General features: G+C 38.1%; 1 protein-coding gene across 1 annotated transcript; it reads right to left on the bottom strand.

Annotated features, from left to right (window-relative positions):
- Window positions 1–15,613: 15,613 nt before the first annotated feature.
- On the bottom strand, window positions 15,614–23,889 carry LOC134841423 (exportin-1-like). Its single transcript, XM_063857397.1, has 4 exons — window positions 23,783–23,889; window positions 19,322–19,540; window positions 18,304–19,148; window positions 15,614–16,549 (listed from the first exon to the last, which is right to left on the bottom strand). The coding sequence occupies exons 2-4, from the start codon at window positions 19,533–19,535 to the stop codon at window positions 16,295–16,297; spliced, it is 1,314 nt and encodes a 437-aa protein (XP_063713467.1). The 5' UTR covers window positions 19,536–19,540; window positions 23,783–23,889; the 3' UTR covers window positions 15,614–16,294.
- Between the last annotated feature and the right edge of the window lie 360 nt (window positions 23,890–24,249).

Below are 24,249 nucleotides of genomic sequence, written 5' to 3'. Positions count from 1 at the left end.
TGATATCAGATTTGGCAGGATAGTTAGCGAGATAAGTCCAAGAAACTGGCAACAAATCAAAACTTTGACATTTCCGAGGATCATAGCCGCTTATGCAGAAAAGATTTATTCAGCCTGTAATTTCGTTTGAACCCAAAATCTTAGATATGGAGGGTAGTTTTCGAGAAAAGTCAAAAGATTCACAAACGGTCAAAAGTCGAATATTTGACTATTCCGAGGGCCATAACTTTGTGAAAGAGAAATTTGGGCGCAGACGCTCATGCAGGGAGTTTTTCGAAAAAAAAAACTTTTTTTCATGGAAGCCAAAAAATTTCCTCAAAACCGATTTGAGAGAAGTAGTTGTCGAGAAAACGAAAAATCAAAAATGTAGGTCAAATATTCCCCGCAGATTTTTTCGAAGGCTGTAGACAAAAGGGGTCAAGTAAAAAAAAACTAGGGGAGTATAGAGGCACTCAGGGGAGTAGTCGGTCTTTCAATTGATAAAACATAAAACCAACTTGAAAAACGCGGGGGTGTTAAAATTTTCTTTCTCTTGAATAAACCCAAAATTAAATCACTAAGCCGACAAAGAAGAGGCCGAAAAATTTTGGGCCGAGGAGTTCTTTCAGCGAAACAAAACAGAAAGGAATACAAAGTCAAGATAAGTAAAATTAACAGTTGTAGGAAACAATAACTTATTAACTCCTACAACTGACTCCTAACAGTTGTAGTCGCTAAAAACTTCAGAAATTTTCTTTATTTGAATAAAACTAAGATTTCATGGCTGAAATTAAGCTTAAAAACAGAGGCGAAGTTGCACTTCGCATAGACAAGCAAAAATATGACCGCTAACGCTACTGGGAAAAACTGAATTAGCAAAACTTTGAGTCTACAAAATTTCTTGTGACGCACGCCAATTATGACGCATTAGCAGTACCAGTCAATTTGATAAAAAAATAAATTTACCAACTAACATGCCTCAATTTATGCCTCAAATGAACTCTGTCAAAATGAACACAGTATATCGCAAAAATATTTGCAACTTAGGTTGGAAAAAAAATAGCTCATACTATAACACAAGCATTACTTGTATTATAAGCTATTGTAAGCCTATACGATCACCTTATTAGCTCGAAATTCGACCAAAAAGTCTGACTGTTAAAATTGTCAAAAATTTGAACAATCACTTCGAACTTAGGATCCAAAAACTGAAATAAGTTTGCTTTTTGCGAGCTTGTGAGATCTTATTTATGAAAACAGCCAACAGGCAATTGCAACAAGTTCGCGAAAAAAATAACATCACGTTAAGACTCTCTCTCCCAATTTCAAGAACTAATTTAAGTTGTTTCACAAAATGATCACAATTGGAGAAAATGGGTCTCAGTAATTTTTTCTACTCCTCTAAAAACCCTAGGAAATTAAACCCGCGTCCAAAACTTTTTTCTTTGCATTTGCAAATTTGAAGACGTAGAGCGTAATATGGCTTCTTGTAGGCAAATGAGTTCGAATTGAGCTTCGATAGATATCAAAAGTCAAACCGTGAATAATCGATTGACTGTGAACAACTTGAGACTATTCAAGAATTCTAAAACAATTTCTAGTTCCCTGGCCAACTAAAGCAATCAAAGACATGCTGATTGATAATAATCAAATTGTTTAAAAGTACAGTGCTCATTTGAAATATCCGTACATATCATAAAAATTAATTTTTTTTCTTTAATTGGGTCAAATTTAGGAAAATAATGATGAGAACAAAAAAGGCTCAGAGACATACAAGAACTGATATGCTGCAAGTTTCTTGCAATATTTGGGCCCAAAATTTAACCCCAAAATGGATCATTTACGAAATTTTGTGTTATTTAAAAATTACACCGAAACTATCGGTTCCATTGCTAGTAGTACTATATGAAAATTAGCATCTTATAAAGTCCAATACAACGTTGAGTCCAATATAAAGTTGGGTTATTTGACAAGAGTTTCTCAAAAAATATATGTAAATTTACAAATAAAAAAAGCTGAATGTTCGAAAATTTTTTTGATTCGTTCTGAAACTTTTATACTTATGAAGGCGCTCAGAAGAATCTAGTTTTAAAAGCTCAAAACTAACTATAATAACCCTGCTGGATCGTTTATTTGCTTGAAATCAGACAAATTCAAAAAAAAATCAAACCGATCATTCTCGACACTTTGATCAGTTTTTTGAATTTTTTTTGTGTTGCATTTGCAGTCGCAACTCGACCTCATCCGACTACCCGGTCGGCACCTAAATTTTGCAAGCGAAAAAGTTCTTCCCATAATTTTTGATTAATTCTACGCAGTTATACGGTAACAATGAAAACACTCTCGCGACCAGATGGGTTCGGTAGTTTAGGGAGAACTTTTCACAGCTGGCCTTAAAAGCACTCGTTCTTTCCTTTGATTATGGCATTGTATTGGCAAAGAGGCGTAGTATTGGAGAAGCTCAGTACAAAACATTGGTGTAAAAAATAGTTTATTGCATTTTAGAGACAAACAAAAAATAAGAAAATTTAAATTAGCAAACTTTGAAAGAACAAAACACAGTATCGCTCTTGGAAATTATACAGTACATCAAATTATAGCAGGAAAAGAGAAAAAGGATGGTCCCCATGTTACGTCAGAGTTAACACAAACAAACAACTAATATCACTTCATAACATGGTCAGCACAGCACAGTATACGGAGGTATACTACTTGGGTGCGCAGCAGTACGTTAACTTCATCGCAGGTTGTTGAATTCGAATTAACAGTATAGATTACTCAATGGATTACAATTAAGTATAAATAAAGTTCGCAGTTACGAAATGTTGGACTGTCTACTACAGGTTTCATTTGATGCTAAAAAAAGTCATTATTGCAAATTTTCAGAATTTTACCATTTTATTAGTTTCCATCTCGATGAATTAGTTTTTAATTACAAACTGATTTGGACTAAAATTACATACGAGCTGGTATTTTTACTTTCTTGGCTTAAATTTTTCAAAAAAATTGCATAACTGCTTGAAACGCTGGAAAAATCCAACGCTGCACCCAATCTTGATTTGAATCTGAGTACAAATCTCATCATCTCAATTTATCGTGATGACCAAACTAAGATCCCCTATCAGCAGCTGGAGAAAGCATGTATAATTGGTTCTAGTTTAGAATTTTAAGCCAATCAGAATCGAGCATGTTACATGCAACACTTAGCCATTTTAATCTGGAATTACATACTGGGGTGGAGGGTTTTAATACGCTCTATCTGGGGATGTTAATTTGATCCTATCATTGTTCCGACCACGTGACTGGGAAGAGTTTGGGTTTGGATTCAGGGTATGATGCAGTTTTCAAACCATTTTCCCTTCGAAAATCAATCAGTTTAAAGCTCTTTTAAAGAAATTTAAAAGATTGGTATTTCCTTTTTTGCACCTTTTGAGTAAACTGGACCATTAAGTGACGGTGTCATTCGGCTGGTAATTCTAAAAATTGAAATCCCCTTGCGGAACTAAGAGTCGTAATTAAAGAGCGTAATTTGACACCCATTCAGCAAATGAAACTTGATCTAACTTAACAAGCAAGCGTGTCTCCATGATCAACTGACACGCAATTTTTTTTTCAAGTTTTTCTACGCAAGCAAATGAAGACAAGAAACTTCGAAATATTTCAAGCTAATCCACGAAGCTGGCGAAAATATTAAGTTTTGTTAAGCAAGCTATTACAGCTAAAAAACACTTTGAAAAATTTCATGAAACGAATCAGTCCGCAAAACTTGAAAAACTTTTTTAATTGAAACTTTTAGTTTTTTGAAACATTTCAAGTTATTTTCATAGAGCAAAACGTCTTTTCCGAGAAACTTACGTTTTCCAACGCAAAACATTCAAGCAATGAAACTTTGCAAATTTTCAAGTTATATCACGAAGGAGATCGGATGGCGAAAAATACTAGTTCTTCAATTGGAGTCAATAAATCGACAAAACTGAAAAATTTCAAATTTTTTCATAGACCGAATCGGTTCGCGAGGAGAGAGTTTTTCTTAAGCAAGCTATTCAAGCGACAAAATTTTGAACTACAAGTTATTTCACTAAGGGAATCGGATGGCTGAAAGTTTTACTTTTCTAATTGGAGCCATTCAACCTCGCGATTCTCTTGCCTTTTGGCCGTACTATACATTCTTAGCTTTGTATGAGAAAGATTCAACTGCTTGCGAGAAGTTTTGACCGATTCCTCCTGACTTCTTAACACTATTGTTGCTTCGAGAAAGTGACCTCTGCACATTTGATTCGCCGAAGATGTGTTGCAAAATAATGTGCAATTCACTCTAAACCACCCTCAGTTCGCAACTCATCGCTTGCAATTGAAAAGTAGAGCTTCTGTGTTAATTCTTCATGGTCGCCAATTATACGACGTGAAGATCATGGATGACGGTGCAGACCAAAGCAACAGAGATGAAGTAACAACGATCAGCGAAAATTGTTCAGCAATAGCCAGATTTTGTCGTGGCATTTGCAAACCTTGGAAAAAATAGATGATCTCTACGAATCTTCATCTTCATGGTATGACGCGTATGTTCAATTCATATTCTCTACTGATCACACACTTCCTTTAGTCAATCAAATTCTTGCCCATAGTCAAGAGTATTATGTTGGGAAAGCAGACGGTAAGTCCAGGAAAAAAGAGGGATAAATTTTGATTCCGAAGATAAATTAAATGCTGCAGACTTGTCATCAGGGCTCGACGCATTGATTCAACTGAACGCTGAAAGTTTGCGATGTCTTCAGTTCGAAATCCAGAACCAACGACCGAGATAACTCCTACAAGTAATCCCACGCGTGAATCTCAGTGAGACAGTACCCTTACTGATGTGGCTGACGATATAGTCCATGATGATGAGGCTTATCTTCTGTTTTCAGCCTACATCTCAGTAGGCGAATTCTCGTGAGCGCTTCCTTCACGTTATGGATGTTTTCAATGGAACCACAGCAACTCATCTGTCAATTGTGTCTGACGTCAAATCTTTTTCCTAGTTATGTACTATCCGTAGCACAGTTATTGCGTTATGTCTTAAGACAGAACAAGCTGTTGTGTTCACCATTCTAGCAGCTTACCTTTTGTTATTTGAGGATTGCTTTCATAAAACTACAGCAGGCGATAATCAACTACAGATGGTACGCCAGACGATGCAACACATCTTCGCTGCTTCCCTTCACAATAACTTGTGGTATTTTGTCCTCTATCGACCGACAGGCCATGTGGTTAAAACTAATTAAAATCTATATCATCAGTACTTATGTGTTTCAGGTCGATCAGCATCGAAAGTTACGAACGATTTCTATACAAAAACTTTCACCGCAGCTATTTGTATCAACAACATGCGATTATTCGATAATAGTTACTCGATAATTGACGCCGCCTACAATCTCCGCCGCCTTCTTTTGTTTCAATGGTCACTTTGAACTCCAGATGCATTCCTATACCTCAAGCGCAGCCGTGGTTCCCCCAGCAACGGTTAAGAATCTTGCTCGTCAGCATATGATCATAGCGCACTGTTGCAGCTGAAAAAACTCAAATGGTTTTGGCCTTTAAAGCCAAATTTATTTTCAAGACGACTCAAGTAAGGCTCGAATAGCTCAGGCAACCAACTATCTCTGAAAAACTTGTGATTCCAAACTGCAGTTTTTGCCACCTATTCTTCATATATCTCCGCATGATTACCACAAGTGTGACGTCAAGCATGGTGTTGGTGATGGATGAATTGGAGTTGATGGCGGCTTTGTTTAGCAAGACTCGCCTAATCCAACGTTTGTCAAGTATCCTCTTGATCCGGGTGATCCTGATTCAACCCTTGTTAGCGAACCAGACCAGATTCCCAAGTACGTTCTACTGAAAGAGACAACAATGGAGAGCGTTCAAGCACGCTCCAAAATCAAGCTCGACGATCTTCCCAATGACTGCTGGCCTATAAAAGTAGTATCAAGTAAATAGTTGTTCAAGTCGAGAAAATGGAACCAAGGATTACAGCATCCATGCGACCGTTTCGACTGGTGAATGGAGATGCAGTCAATTTTCATAAACGGCACGGCTCAACTCGTGATGGTACTTTGTGTATCGGGTCTCTGGAAGGGACAGGCTTTCAGTCGTTGTATACTGCCCTCAATCGTGTCATATGCTTCGACCAGCTTTTCCACGGTGAACCTATTTTGTGTAAATCTGCAATTCAATGGAAGCTACCAAAAAGCCTCGCAGAGGAACAAGTTGGCCTCAATCAAATCAGCGAAAGAGTGGTTATGAAGCTCCGATCACTATAAAGATAAAAAAGAAAATTTTGAAACTTTTGCGAAATAGAAAACGTAGATTAAAGAAATCTTTTTTTAAAAAAAATGACGAACAGTGCTTGCCATTCAATATCTGACAAAAATTGCAGCAAAAATAGAATGCAATTATTCCTTTTGTTTGAAGCTCCCCTGCATATACGGCTAAACCCAGATGGTTTTCCACGACAAGTAATGGCTCTCGGATTTTGATGTTTCGACCGTTTCTTGAAAATTCTTGATTTATTCGAAGGTTAACCTGCCAAAGGGTTCCGCATAAGTACAAAAAACTCAAAAATTATAAAACGTATTTCCAGCTTTAGCTGGCCTCTAATTAAAATAATCCCGGAAGCCAAAATATAACCGATGGCCATTACTCAAACAATAATACTAATTAAGAACAAAACCAATGAGAAAATCAATATTTCTTCAACTCTGGCTCAGGTCAAATTTTCTCTCAGGGATCAAAATAACCCATGAAAAATCAAAAAATAACACACAAGAATACATCGTTAGATCTGGCTCGAACGATACAAGTATTCTAGCCGAAGGAATTAATGCTTAATGCGTTCCGGTATCCACAACCAACCAAATGACAAATTGATATGCTCACGATTAGACGCGGTAACCTGAAGATCATGGACAAGAAACAGAAGATAACAGTGAATACCTAAAGGAAAAGCTTGAGGCGGCAAAAAAGAAAATCAAATGTTGGACTTTCTAATATCCATTTGGAGAAAAAACTAAAAAGAAAAGAATAATTTGCATGATTGAAACATAAATACAGTTTGTTTTTATCAAACTGTAATTTTATGCTTTAGTTTTAAAATTTTATGCTTTAGTTTTTATCAATAATAATTAAAATCCAAGTTCCTCTTCATGAGAATTGTTGTTAAGGTTACAACAAATGTAAACATAGATATAAAAACTTATTATTTTTTAAAAAAGTGAGATGTAGCATTGCAACACTTACGCTACGAATCTTAAATCTTTTGTCTCCCCAGCTTCCAAACAGCGATGTCATAAAAAACGTTGAGCTATAAAATTCCGAACCTTTGAGACTTTCTTCTTTTGTTTTCTTGAAACGACGGAAATTTAGGTCACTTAAACAATAAATATAACCGAGGCCATTTAGGCCCAAAAAATCTTGCAACCAAAAACGGAAGTAACTTAAAGCCGAGGCTAGTAAAATTTCAGGAAAAAAAACATAGCCAAGAAACAGTTGGAAAAGAGTCAAAGATCGCAAGGAAGCAGAAAAACAACTGACGCGTATTTAAGTAATTTCTAGAAAAATTAGTAATTGACATTTTTTTGATAAAATTAACTATTTGAGAGAACTGAATCATTAATTAATTTTTTCCGCTGGGAAGCATGATATACAGATGAAGCAGAACTTCGCACCACTGAATATGCAACAGAAGCATGACAGCTAGTCGAATTAACATCAGCGCGCAAAAGCCTCACATTTTTTACGTTTGTTTGAAAATGAATTCATTTAGTTGAAATTCTTTCACGAAACACGAGAACCGGCCTTAAAATAGCATTCACAAAGTTTACAGGGCAGTAAAAACGCAGATTAAAACTTCACAAAAATTGTTTTAAGTTCAATATGCTAAGATTTGAAGCAATTTAAAAAAAAAATCTTCGAAATAACCAGAGCTAAGACGCTAAATTGCTAAAAACTAAGTCCAAGAAATTTAGGATAAAAATAAACAACCCAAAGCCATGCAGCAAAAAACCGGATACCTTTTTCACTTCTTTGTTATCACAGAAAATCTTAGCTTGTTAAAAACCAAAAACCTTGGTCACAAATTATCTTTCTGAAAAAAATATAAAAAAATTTCACAGGACGACAAGACTTCAACCAGTTTCAGGAAAAAAAGCAGAAAATGAACAAAATTTGACTTTTTAAGATGAAACCTTAGAATTTTTAGCAAAACTATTGAAAACAGCGCTTTAAGATTTGATATCAATTAAGGCTGTAAATTGCCAAAAAAGATACGATACACGAATCAAGTCACTCAGAAAGACTTCATGAAATTTCGAAAAATAAACTGATAAAGCTACCTAAAAAGACAAAAAAATGAAGAAAAAAAAATTGTTTTTTTTCTTCAATTTTTTCAATGATGGGCGGAGAATTTGATTTGAAGCTTGTCAGAGTTATACCAATATCATATGATATGACCATAAGTTATAAGAAAAAATATTAGTTGAATAAGCCGACATACCTAGGGCCGACACACAGTACGCTGAAATTAAATTGAACCGATAATTTCTGGCAGCGCCAAGAAAAAATGCACACCAGTGTCATGAGGTGACCTTCGGTACCTCGCTTACTTATTGCCTTTTTGCAGTTATGCTGCTGATTTCACTACCAGTTATGTTCAAAGTCACTGGCTTGGCCTATATTGAGTAACACGCTGTGCGTGGTCACTCTGTTGTTTTGACACATCGTTTGCTAGATGTAAATTTATTCTGAATCTAAATCTACGTTTCCTCTTAGTCAAAGCTTGACTAATAAATATTAAATTGGAACTAAGAATCTAAACAACTAATTTATCAATTCACTATTATGAACAACCAAGTTTTGTCCCTCAATATCTCGGCAAATGTCATGGCGCAGCCAGCAGTTCCTGTGAATGAAGAGAGGACTGACCTGTTAGGTATTCCTCCCTTTTGGGCGAAATCTTCGATCAATCCGCCGTTCCTTTGGGAATCTTAGATTGGGCAATTCTTCCTGGCAGTGGGGCTGAAGGATAACATAAATCCTCAGAACCTTTTAGTGGAACCCGAGGAGGTCATTGACGAACCCCCTCCGAGAGCAGAGGCAGTGGGTACCACGGAAGACGCTGGGGAGGCGAATGCTCGAGTCCTCCCAGATCAAGCGGCGGTTCGTAGAATCAATGAATTGAATATCGAGCGCAGAAGAAAAGGCCCTCGAATTAGTAAGAACTGGTTTTTTCACGAAGCTGAAGCTCGTCTGAAGTCACGATTGTTTTTCGCTTTGGGAAATGAAGGAAAGCGACGTTTCGCAGATTCTTACCCGCACACGGACATTAGCGTTACTCCTTTTCGTGACTTTCACAATGCTTGTGAGACACTGTTCAAGGTAGAACGCGATTATACTGTTGAACGTATCAAACTGCATAACACTATATTCATGTTGGAAAACGATACCTTCTCCTCAGTCTACGCTCGTCTCAGTGCTCAGATTGCTTTGTGTAATTGGCCCCATGCTCAAGAGAGGGATACTTTGAAAGATCTCTTCATCGGACGAATCCGTGATGTGGATGTTCAGCAACAACTAATTAAGGCAAGTAGATTTGGATGACACTTTTAAACTCGCACTGGAGTGTGAAAAAGGGGCCAGTACGTCGGCTCAGTTCCAAAAACTACTCCCGCATAATCAGTTCTCCAGCACTATAAAAGTTAAACAAGAGCCTACTTTCTCAATCCAGTCGTCTCGAGGAAAACGTAATTCTCCTCAGAATCAATTCAATCGACAAAACGCGCAAAGTAACAGGCAACAAATCATGCTATTTCTGTAGCAATCCTTTTAGCCCGGATCATAGAAGGTCGTGTCCAGCTCGAGAAGTTACATGTAACCTTTGTAAGAAACGAGATCACTTTGCCAAATGTTGTAACTGATCAAAACGGCGTGTAAATTTGGTTGACGATAATGAGGAGGTGACAGACCCCCTCATCGATTGTAATTTTATAGACGCTGATTACGATAGTGAACCGGAGTACGGTGTTTTGCAATTAGAAAGTGCTGTCAGGATTGATAGTATCGAGCTCCTAAAGTCAAACAAAGGGAAACCAAGAAGCCTCAGTATCCAATTGCGTACTGGGCAAAGTCTTCTACTCAACTGTAGACACAGGAAGTCCGGTCTCGTTCCTCGACAAACGAACTTGCGACTTAATACTTCAGCGTAACCCGTCCATCCAATTCCCAGATATCACACGATATCCTATAGATACTCTGTATGTTGATTATAATAAGAAACCGATTCGTCTTCTTGGCTCAATTTGTCTTCCGATCTCTTCTAGTGGCTGGAAAGTAGAGGAGGCTTGTTTCCTTGTCTCCGAGAATAGAACCTGAAATCTGTTGGGCTCAAATTTGCAAGATCAATTAGGTGTGGTGACTACTCAACTGAGGGCAGAGCCCGTCCAGCAGCTTGAAGTTAAGGATCAGGAACCGATTTCCGATTAATGGAGTTCTTTCTTTGCCAAGAAATATGCACATGTGTTAAGTCGATTAGGAAGATCCAAGAACCACAAAGTATACACAAAAAGGACGTAAAGTTCCGATTCATATCCAGGACAGAGTTGCTAATGAGATCAGGCAGTGGTTGAAGCAGGGTCACATCGAGAAACTGGATAAATGTACGACCGATTATTTCATAGCGCCCATTGTGTTGACAGCCAAAAAGGATGGTTCAATCAAACTTGCCTTAAATGCTAAGCCAATGAATGCGCAGATCTGGAAAAACAAATACCAGATGCCAAACATTCATGAGCTTATTGATTCCGTGGCTCAGATAATCACCAAAGATGTACCTGGAAAGGTTTGGTTTACCTCATTAGACTTGAAGTACGCTTTCAGTCAACTGCCTCTATCGTCTGTTACCAGTAGTCACTGTAACTTCAATATCTTGTGTGGGGATGCTACGGGGACCTATAGGTTCAAGACTGGGTTCTATGCTTTAACAGACTTGCCAACCGAGTTCCAGAAGGCGATGGACTGTACCTTACAAGGATTGGAGGGTGTAATTTGTTACTTGGACGATATCTTAGTAGTCACGAAGGGAGACATTCAAGAACATAACAACTTGGCTGAGAAAGTGATGCAGAGGCTCGATGCAGAAGGCTGGGCACTGAAGCTTAGTAAGTGTGAATTTTCGGTGAACCAGTTAACTTGGTTAGGTTACGATATAAATGAGGACGGTTATTCTCCCAAATTTTCAAAGATAGACGCGATATAATCACTTAAACCCCCAAGAACTTTGAAACAGCTTCGTTCATTTATGAGAACGCTAAATCATCTACAACGGTTTATACTTGACTTACATACTTATAAAGTTCATTTTCGGCAATTCTTAAAAGCATGTAACAAACAGTCTTTTCGGTGGGGAGAGGAACAGGATAATGCCTTCAAGAGTAATATCAACCTGGTGGCTAAAATCCCCAGTTTGTTCCATTATGAGTCTTCGAAAAAGTCTCGAGTTGAATGTGACGCTAGTCATAACGGACTAGGAGCCTGTCTTGAGCAGAAGATTGAACCGGGAGTTTGGGCTCCAACTGCGTTTGCTTCGCGTTTTCTCAAAAATGCAGAAACGAAGTATAGTACAAATGAATTAGAGTTGTTGGCAATCGTGTGGGCACTTTCGTACGTATTTGTTGGGTAATCGTTTTCAAGTGTTGACGGAACATAAAGCCATTATTTCGGCATTGAGTGAAAATTATAATAACGAGTCTATCAGTCGCGCTTTTCACGTTGAGCGGATCGTTTGTTACCCTTTGATTTCGAAGCTATTCATGTCCCTGGGGTTACATTGGGTAATGTGGACTATTTGTCCCGCTATCCTAATTTTTCAGCTCCAGCGCCTTCGATTTATGATGAACTTTTTGTTGTTAAGTCCATTGAGGCTTTTAATTCGGCCTTGACATTTATAAATTCATTCAACATGATTAATTTAGGAGACGGTTTATGTTCTTCGTCGCAAGAGGGCATTGATCCTCACACTCTGAAATTTTATTTGTCCTCATCAAAATTTATTCCGGTAGGGGGTGTCTTGAAACCAACTCGTCCTGTCAACCAATCAGATCACGTTATGCAAATACGCGTTTCAAGTATCTCACCGAGAGAGGGCGTTGCGTTATGCTCTTTAAGTGTCGACCAATCAGAAACGGGTATGCAAATTAAAAGTCGTAGACCGGTTTCGCTCGCTCTTAATCATTGTCTCCGACCTGAATTGCTCAAAACAGTCGTAACTCTCTCTTCTCATCTTTTTCTTTTGTAACAACTCATAGTGACATTATGAACTCCTCAAATCCGACTCTACCACCAGATACTTCCCCCCAACCTACTGCCGACGACTTACATTCTACACTTGTTCATCCCCCTGACTCACAAACACTACTCAACTCGACGGCGGAACAAACTGACCTCCTTTTTGTGGAAAACTTTCCTCTGAGTTCCCGAAATTTCAGACGACCGCGCCCGCGTCCCACAATGAGATCTCGTCAGGTAGGACGAATCTCTCATCTGAATCAGGTACGACAGCATAATTGGAAACAGGAGCGTGCAGCAAAAACTCGTTTTGTTGCCGCCAAGACCATCTCCAGAAAGGAGGGACACAGCCAACTTTTGGAGGCTATGAGGTGGTGCCGCTTATCGCGACCGGGTAAAATCCACACGGCCGCTAAAGTTGGCGTGTTTGCTGTTAACGGAGGTAAACATATTCTCTTAAAGTCTAAGAAAGATATTGTGGGACTACCAGGTTTGTTCGACGCCGATCTTTTAGCAGAGCTCACGGAGGAAGATCGTTTCCTGGGCCCGATGAAACCGGCTATTATCAATAAGGATGTCACTAGCTTCAACAAACTCGGGGCCTACATGGCTCAAATCTGGCCCAAGGCAGCGGTCGTCAATAATTGCGTGATCACTGACAACAAGTTAGCAATCCCTGAAGCCTTGAGGCAAGCTGTCCTCGCTCGTCTTCATCGTTCTCATCCCGGACAAGAGGCCATGATGTCAGCCTCAGAGTACATTTGGTGGCCGTTTTTAAACCGACAGATTGTTGAAACCTGTGAGAAATGCCATGAATGCACGTTGTATGGTAAGAACCTTAAGCCTGTTAAAACTTTTCATACCGCTCAACCGTTACCAAATTTAACGGGGCCAAATCAGAAACTGCAGTTAGATTTTGCTGGTCCTATATTGGATGACAAAGGTGCGAAGATATTCCTTTGAGTAGTTATTGATCCTTTCTCGAAATTTCCTTCCGTTCTTATTACTAAAACTACTGGCGCTAAGAAGGTTACTAAATTCCTTGAATCTTACATCCGTATTCATGGCTGACCTCATTCTATCAGGACTGATCATGGCTGGGTTTAAAAACGATTTAGTACAACAATTTTGTTCTAGTAGAGGTATTAAACATATCCTTTCACCCGTTAGCGATCATAGAGGTTCTGGTCTAGTTGAACGTATGATACAGACTAAAAAACGCAAATTGGGCACGGCGAAACTTGATCCTCATTTTAAAAATTTTAAAGAGATACTCCATCGGATAATTGAAGACATTAGCAAGAGTAATCATTCTATACTTAAGAAGTCGCCTTTTGAGTTGCATTTTGGACGTAAGCCAAATACTGAATGGTCACAGGCTTTTCATAATATCGTTAATTCTGATACTTCAGCACAAAGACTTGAGCGCAACCTCTTAACGCCTAATCAAATTGCTAGCCAGGACTACAGTCGGGATCGTGCCAAGGTAGTGCCGAGAGGAAGTGCCAGCCCTCCGATTGCCCCACGATTCAAACCCATGTTTTCTCTGGAGGGTAATGTTGCTGAGAGTGAGCCTTACAAAGCGCTAGCTGATCTTGCTCGGGCTTGTCTTAAGCCTAACTTCCGTAATAACATTTCAGCGACTCAAAGCACATTAGGTGATTGCCTCCAAGCACCAGGATTGACTTCACACAGTGTGGGGAAAAGGCCAGTTACTCGCTCCTCTCAACCAACTCTGTTAAAGAAACGCCCGGACGACCCTAGCGTATCAAAGCCAATGGTGGTGGATCTAACAGCCGATTCGTCTAGTGAGGGCTCATCTGGTCCGAATACTCAGCAGTTGGTTCGGGAATCTACCCCAGTGGAGAAGCGACCAAGGCTACAGGATGATTTGCCGCCAGTCACATTTGCTGACTCGACTTTTACTCCGCAGCAGTCTACAATGGATACTGTTGTCTCTTCCCCATCTATCACACAGCCTGTTAATCCTACAGTAGTGAATACCCGAACTGAGTTTTTGTCACCTGCTGATATTTCTTTCGAGGGTTTTGTTCAACCTGCACAACATGTACCTTCAGAACCACACTCATCATATCCTTCTCTTTCTCTCCCCGCTCAGCCTGTAGTGGATGACTCGGAAGCTGTCAGGACCTCATCACGTAGCAAGAAGACAACGAAATTCTTTAGAGATCCTTTACGGCACTCCGTTAAAATTGTGGAAGAGGACACACTATTGGGGGAGGAGGTTTCTGACTTACCCTCTCAGAGCGTCTTACCGTCCTCGCATTCACCTAGAAGAGCGCTCATTCGTGACCGAACTCAACAGGTTCCGCCGGAGGCGTCATTCTCCTCATTGGTCAATAAAACTCAAGATGAAGATTGACTATTGTTTATCTATCAAACTGTCCAAAACTTTTGCAAAACTTTATACAATCTATTTTTTTGCCACCCTGCATTTTTGAGGGATAGGGGTGCTATCTATCTAATGCCCATCTGGGTGGAGTTTGTTGATTACAAAATGTTTGATTTCTATTTCAAAAATTTTCCCTTCCGCTGGGAATGTCATGAGGTGACCTTCGGTACCTCGCTTACTTATTGCCTTGTTGCAGATATGCTGCTGATTTCACTACCAGTTATGTTCAAGGTCACTGGCTTGGCCTATATTGAGTGTCACGCTGTGCGTAATCACTCTGTTGTTTTGATACATCGTTTGCTAGATGTAAAATTATTCTGAATCTAAATCTATGTTTCCTCTTAGTCAAAGCTTGACTAATAAATATTAAATTGGAACTAAGAATCTAAACAACTTTTATCAATTCACTATTACGAACAACCAAGTTTTGTCCCTCAATATCTCGGCAAATGTCAACCGGAAGATCCTGCATATACCAACTACACAGAAATCACGCAATATAACTACTTAGCAAGCGAGCTCTATATAGGTGAAACATGAAATTTCAAATTTTAGCAATTCTGTGAACAAAGTTGTATACGGGAAAGGCCCGTTTGCAACACCCTTGGTTATCGCAAAGGTTAAAATGAGAACCCACTTGAGAAATTAGAAACAGACCACGTTTTCGTGACCTTAATGCTTTTTGCTGTTCGATAGCGGAGTTTTCTTACCTTTTAACAAAGGAAACCGCGAAAAATAACCTTCCAAGTCTTTTCCTGAAAAAAATCACTAGGCCCTACTAATAGAGTCTCCACAACTTTCATCAACTCTGAAAACCTTCCTTCCGATTCCATAAAGCAAACTAAAATAATAACACTTTCGATAACGCTTGTTAATAACGTTGCGTGTTATTAAAACATGAAATTGATTAGAATATTCATTAACTTTTCTGTCTTTCATTGTCAAAGCCCTTTTCTGATCGCGTTTGATAAATAGATTTTCAGTTTTATTATACCTAGCAATTAAAAAATTCTCTATAACGAATTTCAGCTTTATTTACACAGCAACTAAATATTGCTTCGACTGTCCAACTTTTTCAAAAAGATTCCTCAGTTTAACTCTTAGAATACGGTTTCTTGATTTCAGTCCGCTATATAAATGCTTCCTTTTTATTTATAATACAGTCAGAAAATCAGAAACTAAACTCTGCAGCAATTTTATTGTCAAATCGTTTAATGTCAGCTGCAGAGTTTTGTTTGAGGTATTATGAATGAGTTAATTTCAAAACAAAGCACAGGGTATACAACTATTGGTACGTGTTTCCTCATCTGGTAAAAACAACGAATACTTGATTGATACAATATATTTCACAAATTTTAAGCTTTCGCTGATTGTCAGAATCTCACAATCGAAACATTCATTGCATGGAGACGAAACACTTCCAACTTTGCGTAAATAACAAACAACGACAACCTAAGATCTAATTTTCAATCCTGGACGGTTCAACTATCTTTTCAGTTTAGTTTTTCGAACCTCCAATTCCAAAAAGTCACTCCTGGAAAACCTATTAATCTAATACCCTCTGTATCTTCCATATTGGGTATCTCAGCTCATGTCTTCATCAATGGCTACCGCCTTCTCGAAATCAGCATGGGGGTTCAGGATTCCAGGCACTGCCTTCCTTAAAGCCGCCTTCTCACCCTCGGCCTGTTTGAGTGCCTGCTGTCGTTCCTCGAGGTAGAGGTCGCTCTCGTCCTCGCCAGCGTACTCTCTGATCTGGACCAGGAAGTCGCGAAGGTGTTCTCGGAACTGGGCGTTGTCTTCATCAAGACTGAACAGACCAGTGACGAATACTTGCACCTGAAACAAACAGCCAAACAAGTTTAAGCCCAATACTTACAAAATATTAAGACGACAACAAATATTACGAAAAATACGAAAAAAATATTACGTTTAAATCAAAATTTCGCCAAAACAGTTTACTACTTTTCTTATTTGAATTGCCAGAGAAAAAATTTGCTGGGGTCGGCGGTTCGATATTTTGAATGTCGTTTCACATATTGATTATCCATCAAGAAAAATATGGATCTAACACCCTTCAAAAAACTACTTGAAATTATGTTAAAAAAATCACATAATTGAAGGTTTATTGGGTGTTAAAGGAGTTTTTCAGCATTTCTTCTAAGGAGAGCTGCTTAGTGGTTTTACAATCACCTTACTTGCGTCAGCATTTTAACTGACAAATTTTTGATCTATGACGCTGGGAAACAGGGGCGGATTTAGGGGGGGGGGGGGGGGGCGGCGGACGCCCCCCCTCAGGGATTCGACCCCCTGCCGACCCAAAGGGTCCCCCCTTTGATACTTTTTCAGAAATCTATTTTTGGCCGACCGACCCTAAAATTTTTCTAAAGGCGCCTTTGGCGCCAATATATACTAACTTTGAGGGGAGCGCGCGCGAAAAAAAACGCGATTTTTTTGTCAACATTTTTCAAAAAGTGCCCAAAAACGGCTTTTATGACTGTTTTTTCAGAAATTTGCCTGCGGCGCAGAAAATTTAGCCAAAATGGGGGCAAAAAAGTGCTTTGAGAGAGCTCCAAAAATCAATTTGGTCGACATAAAAAAAAAAAAGGTCGTCAAAATTTTCGAATTTTTTTTGAAAATCCGCCCCCCCCTCGAGAAAATCCTAGATCCGCCCCTGCTGGGAAATCATGAAAAAATCAGGGGCGGATCCAAGATTTTCTCGAAAGAGGCGGATTTTCTGAAAATTTTGTCGACCTTTTTTTGGGTCGACCAATTTGATTTTCTGAGCTCTCCCAAGTCACTATAAAGACCCCATTTTTACTAATTTTTTCACCGCAGTCAAATTTTTGAAAGAACAGGCTAAAAAACGCGTTTTTAGGTTTTTAGGCACTTTTGGGATAATTTTGACACACAAAAAATTAAGTTTCCCTTCAAAATTAGTATAAATTGGCGCCAAAAGCGCCTTTAGAAAGATTTTAGTGCCGATCAGCCAAAATGGATGTCCTAAAATAGTACCAACGAGGGACCCATTTGGTCAGCAGTGGGTCGAATCCTTAAGGAGGAAGGGGGCGTCCCCCCTTAATTCCGCCCCTGGTAAAAATTGAATTTTACATGCAGAAATCAAATAGCGAAAGATCAATTCGAGCGTAAATAAATTTTCCTAAAAACAAACACACCACCTGAATAAGAGATGAATCACTTTGTTCATTAACACTTAAAAATTAATGACATAACCTACATACAATTGGAAAAGAATCATGAACGCAGGAAAACAAAAAAAAAACGACCGTTTTATGAAAAAACGTCAACTTTCGATATTTAAAAAATATATGGCCTTAAGGCTCTTTGAATTTCAAGAGAAAACATAATTGACACTTTTGTGATAAAATTAACCCAAGTTGCAGAAAAGTGGATCAATCTGTAAATATTGTGGGTTCGATTTTTCGATTCAGCTCGACAAACCGCCACGATCTAAAGCTGATACAAGCAAAAATTCTGTCAAACCAGCTCATATAATTTTAACCGATTCAAGGTTCAAAACGCGAGAAACTCCTGTTAACAAACGGCTCCGATGAAAATAAATGTGTAAATACCTGCTGCAAAGTCAGATGAGGGAAGGCGTTTCTCAAAAGTGTGCCTACATATTCCTTCACGTAAGTGACATTATCGGGCGCTGACTCATTCAATGTCACTGTCAGTTGACCTTTCTCCACCACGCAAAACATGAAGGCCAGGATATTTGCATGCATACTTAGTGCTCCAGTATGCGTTGAATCAGTAACTACGCTAAACAGGTGCTCTATGACAGAGGTGTAGTATTCTTTAAAAAACACAGCAGCAGCACTCGATTCCCGTGACATGCTTTCCAAAAGGTGGTACAGAATTTCCAGTCCGATATCTGCGACGTTTCTCATTGTATGCTTGAAAGCCCAGATAATCGCATCCAACACTAATTTAAATTGTTCCGAGGTTAGTTTCAAAAGAGCGTTAAAAGAGTGTTTGACCACCGCTTGAATCATCTGATAAAAGTTGACTCTGTGCTCAGGCCAATCTTCAAAGTTTTTGTTAATCATATCCAAGGTGCACTCAAACGTCTGCAGAAAAATGGCGCCAACATGATCTTCAACCAGCGATTCCAGTTTTGTGATTATAATTGCCATCGTACTGAGCACTTCTGGTTCTCTTGAAGCTGCAATTCCGTTTGCATAGTCTACTAAAACTGCTTCGAGAAGGGGTCCCAAAAGTTGGTTTTTTATGGTTTCGGCATCATTCGACCTGGTTACGAATTCGGATATGAGTCGAAGCGATTCCTTCTTGACACTCAGCATGCCTCGGATGACCGGGTCGCGTACCATCGTGGGGGGTTTGTCGTGAAGTGCTTGTGTTATGTACCCACTCATGCACTTGTAGACGTTGATCATGTCGAGGTAAATGCGACCTTAAACGATGAAATGATTTTTCATCAACGCGACCCCAGAGATGCCGATTGATTATTTTTTATCTTTCAAATTATTTTTATCTTTCATTCATTATGAAAATAATACCCAAGGCACACTATGTCGGGAAAAGTATTTATTGAGCAATCACGACTCTAGAGAACAATTATCCCACCTAGCTGTATGAGGAAGCCGCTGCCGATGGCCTTGCACGCCCTGATATTGGTCTTGAGAATGCCCACAATCTGCTTGATGCGCACAATGTCGTGCAGTACTGTGAGGTTATTGCTTGCCTCTGCTATGATTGCGTCCCAAGTCTGGTTGGGAAGAGACATGAACCTCTCGATCAAGTTCTCCTGGATCGTCGAGTCGTTCTGAGCCCCTATCATGTATCCTGTTGAAGCACAGCACACTTGAATTCATCACGTTTGCTTCATCAATGTTAAGCTGCTACAATTGCCATATTAAACCACAGCCAACAAACAGTTGGCACAGAGTAATGAACGCCAAAAAAACGGCTTGTTTTTTTAAAAAAACTTCCTTATTTCTTTGAAAAACTCTCGAATTACAAACAAAAAATGTATGACCTTAAAGCTCTTTGAACTTCAAGAACAATTAAGTCTTGGCATTTATTGATACAAATAACTCAATTTCAGAAAACTGAATCAATCTTCGATTACACCTTTACTGTTCGATAGTGGAGTTTGCCCTTCTTTTACCAAAAGAAATGAAGTGAACTTAAAAACATCAAAGTCAAACCGCAAAAATTTTTCCTGATAAAAAAATCACCTAGACTTATACTCTGATTTTTGTTTTCTTCTTTGAAAATTTCACCTTTCAAACTTCCAAAGAAAAACATATGACCTTGAAGCTCTTCTAATTCCGAGAAGAAACTATGATTGACATTTATGGGCTAAAAGTAACCCGATATGCGAAAACTTAAGTGTCAGGTAAAATTTTAATTCCACTAGGAAATCTGAATTATAATTTCCACTTTCGAAACTAGGAATTGATCAAGTTTTTTGCGCCATTTCCAGGATCGCATTTGGGAAGCGCAATTTGACTGATTGCCTTTCAGCTGATTAAATTTCAAACTCAAAGAGTGCAAATAAAGAGCATTCATTGATAAAAAAAAGCACAAAAATAGGTCAAAAGTGGGTTTGCAGGGGAGATTACATCTCCGTTTGATTAATTTCATTTTTTTCGAATAGGCAGCGTCGTTTTTTGGAAATTGAAGAAAGTACAAAAATCGGTCAAAGGTCAAATAACTCTTCACTCATACCATGGTTATGGCCGAAGTTGGAAACTTCGCTTCTGCAGTGGATAATCTTACAGCTATTTGATTCAACCCTGATTCTGATATTTGGCACCGTAGTTTTCGAGAAGAGTCAAAAGATTTCCAAAAAATGGTGATTTCGAATCACGGACTTTTCCTGAAATCAAAGTTGCTTATCTGCAACAACTAAGACGTAGCCGGTATGCAGAAAAACGTCCTAGCAACTGTAATTTCTATTGAAACCTTCATCTCAGAATTGACAGATGGATTTTTATCAAAAGTCTCCGAAAAACGGTCTAAACTTATTTTTGAAAAGCATCAAGGCGTAGCTGCTTATGCAGTGAGAAAAATCTTACTTCAGGTTATTCAACTAAATCCTTTACCAAAATTAGGGCGTAGCAGCTAATGCAGGAGAGATCCCAAGAACGAATTAATTCGATTGAATCCTTAGTCTCGGATTTGTCATTGTACTTTCTGAGAAAGCAAAAACAATCTTAAAATGGGTCAAAAATTCACCTCCCCACTGAAGTTTCGACGATCGTAGCTGGTCCGTAAAAATAAACTAGCAGAAAATACCCACTCAATGGAGCAGGCCGTTTCTATATTGGTACCCATTTTTTTGAAAATCACCAAGCAGTTCCTTAGAACAATCAAATTTTTCTAAGCGTTTAAAAAATATATATTTTCTTGATTCCCTTTTATTTTCATATTATCTGTTTTTTACCAAAAAAGAACAAGCCATCAACAAACTTGGAAAAAAATTATGCTAAGGAGAAAAATTAAACAGATTTAGGAATACAAAAGTGCCAACAATCAATGAAAACCTATATTTGCGACTCAGGTTGGAAAAAACTAGGGTAATTTAATATGACAACGCTCCACATGATTGAAAATCAAAAATTTTACGACCAAACCTATCTCAAGCAGGCAAATGTAAAATTCCCCCTATAAATTACGTAACAAAAACTAAATCAGCCAATATAACAAGCCAAACCCACTGACCCAAAAAATAAATATCAGAATTGGTAAAATCATGAACTACAGAACGAATTCTAATTAATAACTTGATAAAGAAAATAAATCCCAGGATTTGATAAGCTGCTTTAAAACAATATCAGGTAACATAAAGTGCATTCGGAAGAAAAAGAATTTCAGCCGACAACAAATAGGACGAAAAACAAAACAAAAATCAACACTTTGAAATAGAAAAAAATTATGGCCTTGAAGCTCTTTTAATTCACGAACAATTGATGATATACACTTTTGATAAAAATTAACTCAATGTGAAAAAAAAGTGTCAGGTTAAGTTGTTATTCGACTGGGAAAACTAAAAACTAAGTTCCTTTCGAAACTAGAAATCCATCACGTTTTTTCGCGCCATTTCTACGTTCATATTCGGAAAGTGCAATTTGCCTGACTGACTTTTACAAAGTAAAACAATTGGCCGAAAGGTCAAATAAGCTTTTGCAGGGGATAATCTTACAGCTACTCCATTTGATTCAACCCTTATTCTGATATTTGGCACCGTAGTTTTCGAGAAGAGTCAAAAGATTTCCAAAAAATGTTGATTTCGAATCACGGACTTTTCCTGAAATCAAAGTTGCTTTTCTGCAAAAACTAAGACGTAGCCGGTATGCAGACAAATGTCCTAGCAACTTTAATTTCGATTGAAACCTTCATCTCAGAATTGAGTAATTTTTGACAAAATTCTCCGAAAAACGGTCTAAACTTTTTTAAAAAATGATTTTCGAAAAGCATTTAAGGCGTAGCTTCGTATGCAGTGAGAAAACTCTTACTTCAGGTTATTCATATAAAGCCTTTACCAAAATAAGGGCGTAGCAGCTAATGCAGAAGAGATCCCCAGAACACATTAATTCGATTGAATCCTTAGTCTCGGATTAGTCATTGTACTTTCTGAGAAAGCAAAAACAATCTTAAAATGGGTGAAAAATTCCCCCTCCCCCACTGAAAATTTGACGGTCGTAGCTGGTCCGTAAAAATGGACTAGCAGAAAAAACAAGCTCAACGGAGCAGGCCGTTTCTCTATTCGTACCACCTTTTTGAAAATCAGCAAGCAGTTCTTTAGAACATTGAAATTTTCCTAAGCGTCTCAAAAAAACAAATAATGGTCTTAAAACTCGAAGGGTCGTAGATGGTCCGTAAAAAGAAACTAGCAAAAAATCAAGACACCAAAAAGGGGCAGAAAATCTCTATTCGAACTAATTTTATGAAAATCATTAAGCAGTTTTCGCAAAAATTTACATTTTCATAAGCGTCTCAAAAAATAATTAATTAAACCGAATCCCTGTTTGTTTTGTTTTTGGCGAACAAGCCACCAATAATCCAGAAAAAATATATATAATGACGAGTAGAAAAATTAACCAGATATAAAAATACAAGGGTGCCACCAAACATTCAGCACCTTTATTTGCGACTTAGGTCGAAAAGAAGCGTGCTGTACTATGACAACGCTCCGCAAGTGTGGAAACTGAAAATTTTATGATCAATCCCATTCACAAAATAAATTTAAAAAGCCGATATAATATGAACCAAACCCATTCGGAAAGCGCAATTTGACACTTAGACACAATTCACCATTTGAGAAAACTGGATCATCAGATAAAACTTTCTTTTTCGCTGGGAAATTAGACAATTAAATTCCACTTTTGTGAAACCGAGATCACGTTTTTTGCGGCCTTTACACTATCGCTGTTCGATAGTAGAGTTTGCCTTCCTTCGAATTAAAGAAATAAATTGAAATTAAAAAGAAATCAAAATTCAAACCGCTAACAAAGTTTAAAGACTTTCCTGAAAAACAAACAAAAAATCATAAGCGTCTTCACAACGTTCAGTGACTCTGAAACATAAGACGAAAATTCAAGAAATTAATCTCAACTCGCTATCAAAAATGTATTTTTTGAAACCCTTCGAAAAAGTTACAACTCAGAGGTCATAACTTCAAGGATAATTCAACCGCAATAAGTTCTCATAAAATTGACAATTTGAGTTTAATTATAAATGTGTAGGTGTTACTTTAACGGGTACGCGGCGCAATATCACGGCTATGGCTCAATCGACAATCCAAATTGAGTCAATATCAATCCGATTTGTCCAAAGATTGTGCTAATAATCGAAACTATGACACTATCCTCTTGGAACAGCATAAGGGGCCTGTTAAAAAATGAAAAATATCCAGAATGAGTTTTTCTTTAAAAATTGTCATTTTTTGTATCTAAAACAACGCAGAGTTTTGTGATGATAGGAGTATTTTTTTTTGTTTTTTTTTCGTAGATTCCTTGACTTGCTGGAAATTACTCATCCGAGAAGTCATGCAAACGATTGGCATTTAACGACACTTACCGATTGCTTCATAGAAAGTTTGCACTTGTTGTGGTGATAGATCGCATATGATGGCGTTGATATTCGTCAAAATTTCATCAATCAATGGCTGGGTCTCTCCAACTTGGGTCTGGGTAAACAACACAAGACATGAAAACTTTATTTCTCGCAGAGCCTTTCTTCCTCATTAAGCCATGGTTATTCAAAGAAACGAACATTAAATAGTCGAGAGCGCTAAAAATTAAATTTATTCTAATCGAAATAAATGGGTGAGCTTTCCCATAACTCCCAAATGACAAAACAATTTCTCTACTTCTTCTTAAGCAAAGACGTTATTAATTAGAAAAGAAAATTTGCAAGCAAACAATTAAAATGATGATGGCCAATTTTGATTGAAATGATTTTCTTTCATACAGTGGCTACCTTTTGGCATTTTAGCTTAGCTTAATGGGAAAACTTTCACTTTATATTCTGTGAAAGTTTTCCTA

This window comes from Symsagittifera roscoffensis, chromosome 3, assembly GCF_963678635.1.
Source record: "Symsagittifera roscoffensis chromosome 3, txSymRosc1.1, whole genome shotgun sequence".
NCBI lineage: Eukaryota > Metazoa > Xenacoelomorpha > Acoela > Convolutidae > Symsagittifera > Symsagittifera roscoffensis.
The sequence above is the reverse complement of the archived record's forward strand: the minus strand, read 5'-3'. Positions and strand labels throughout refer to the sequence as shown.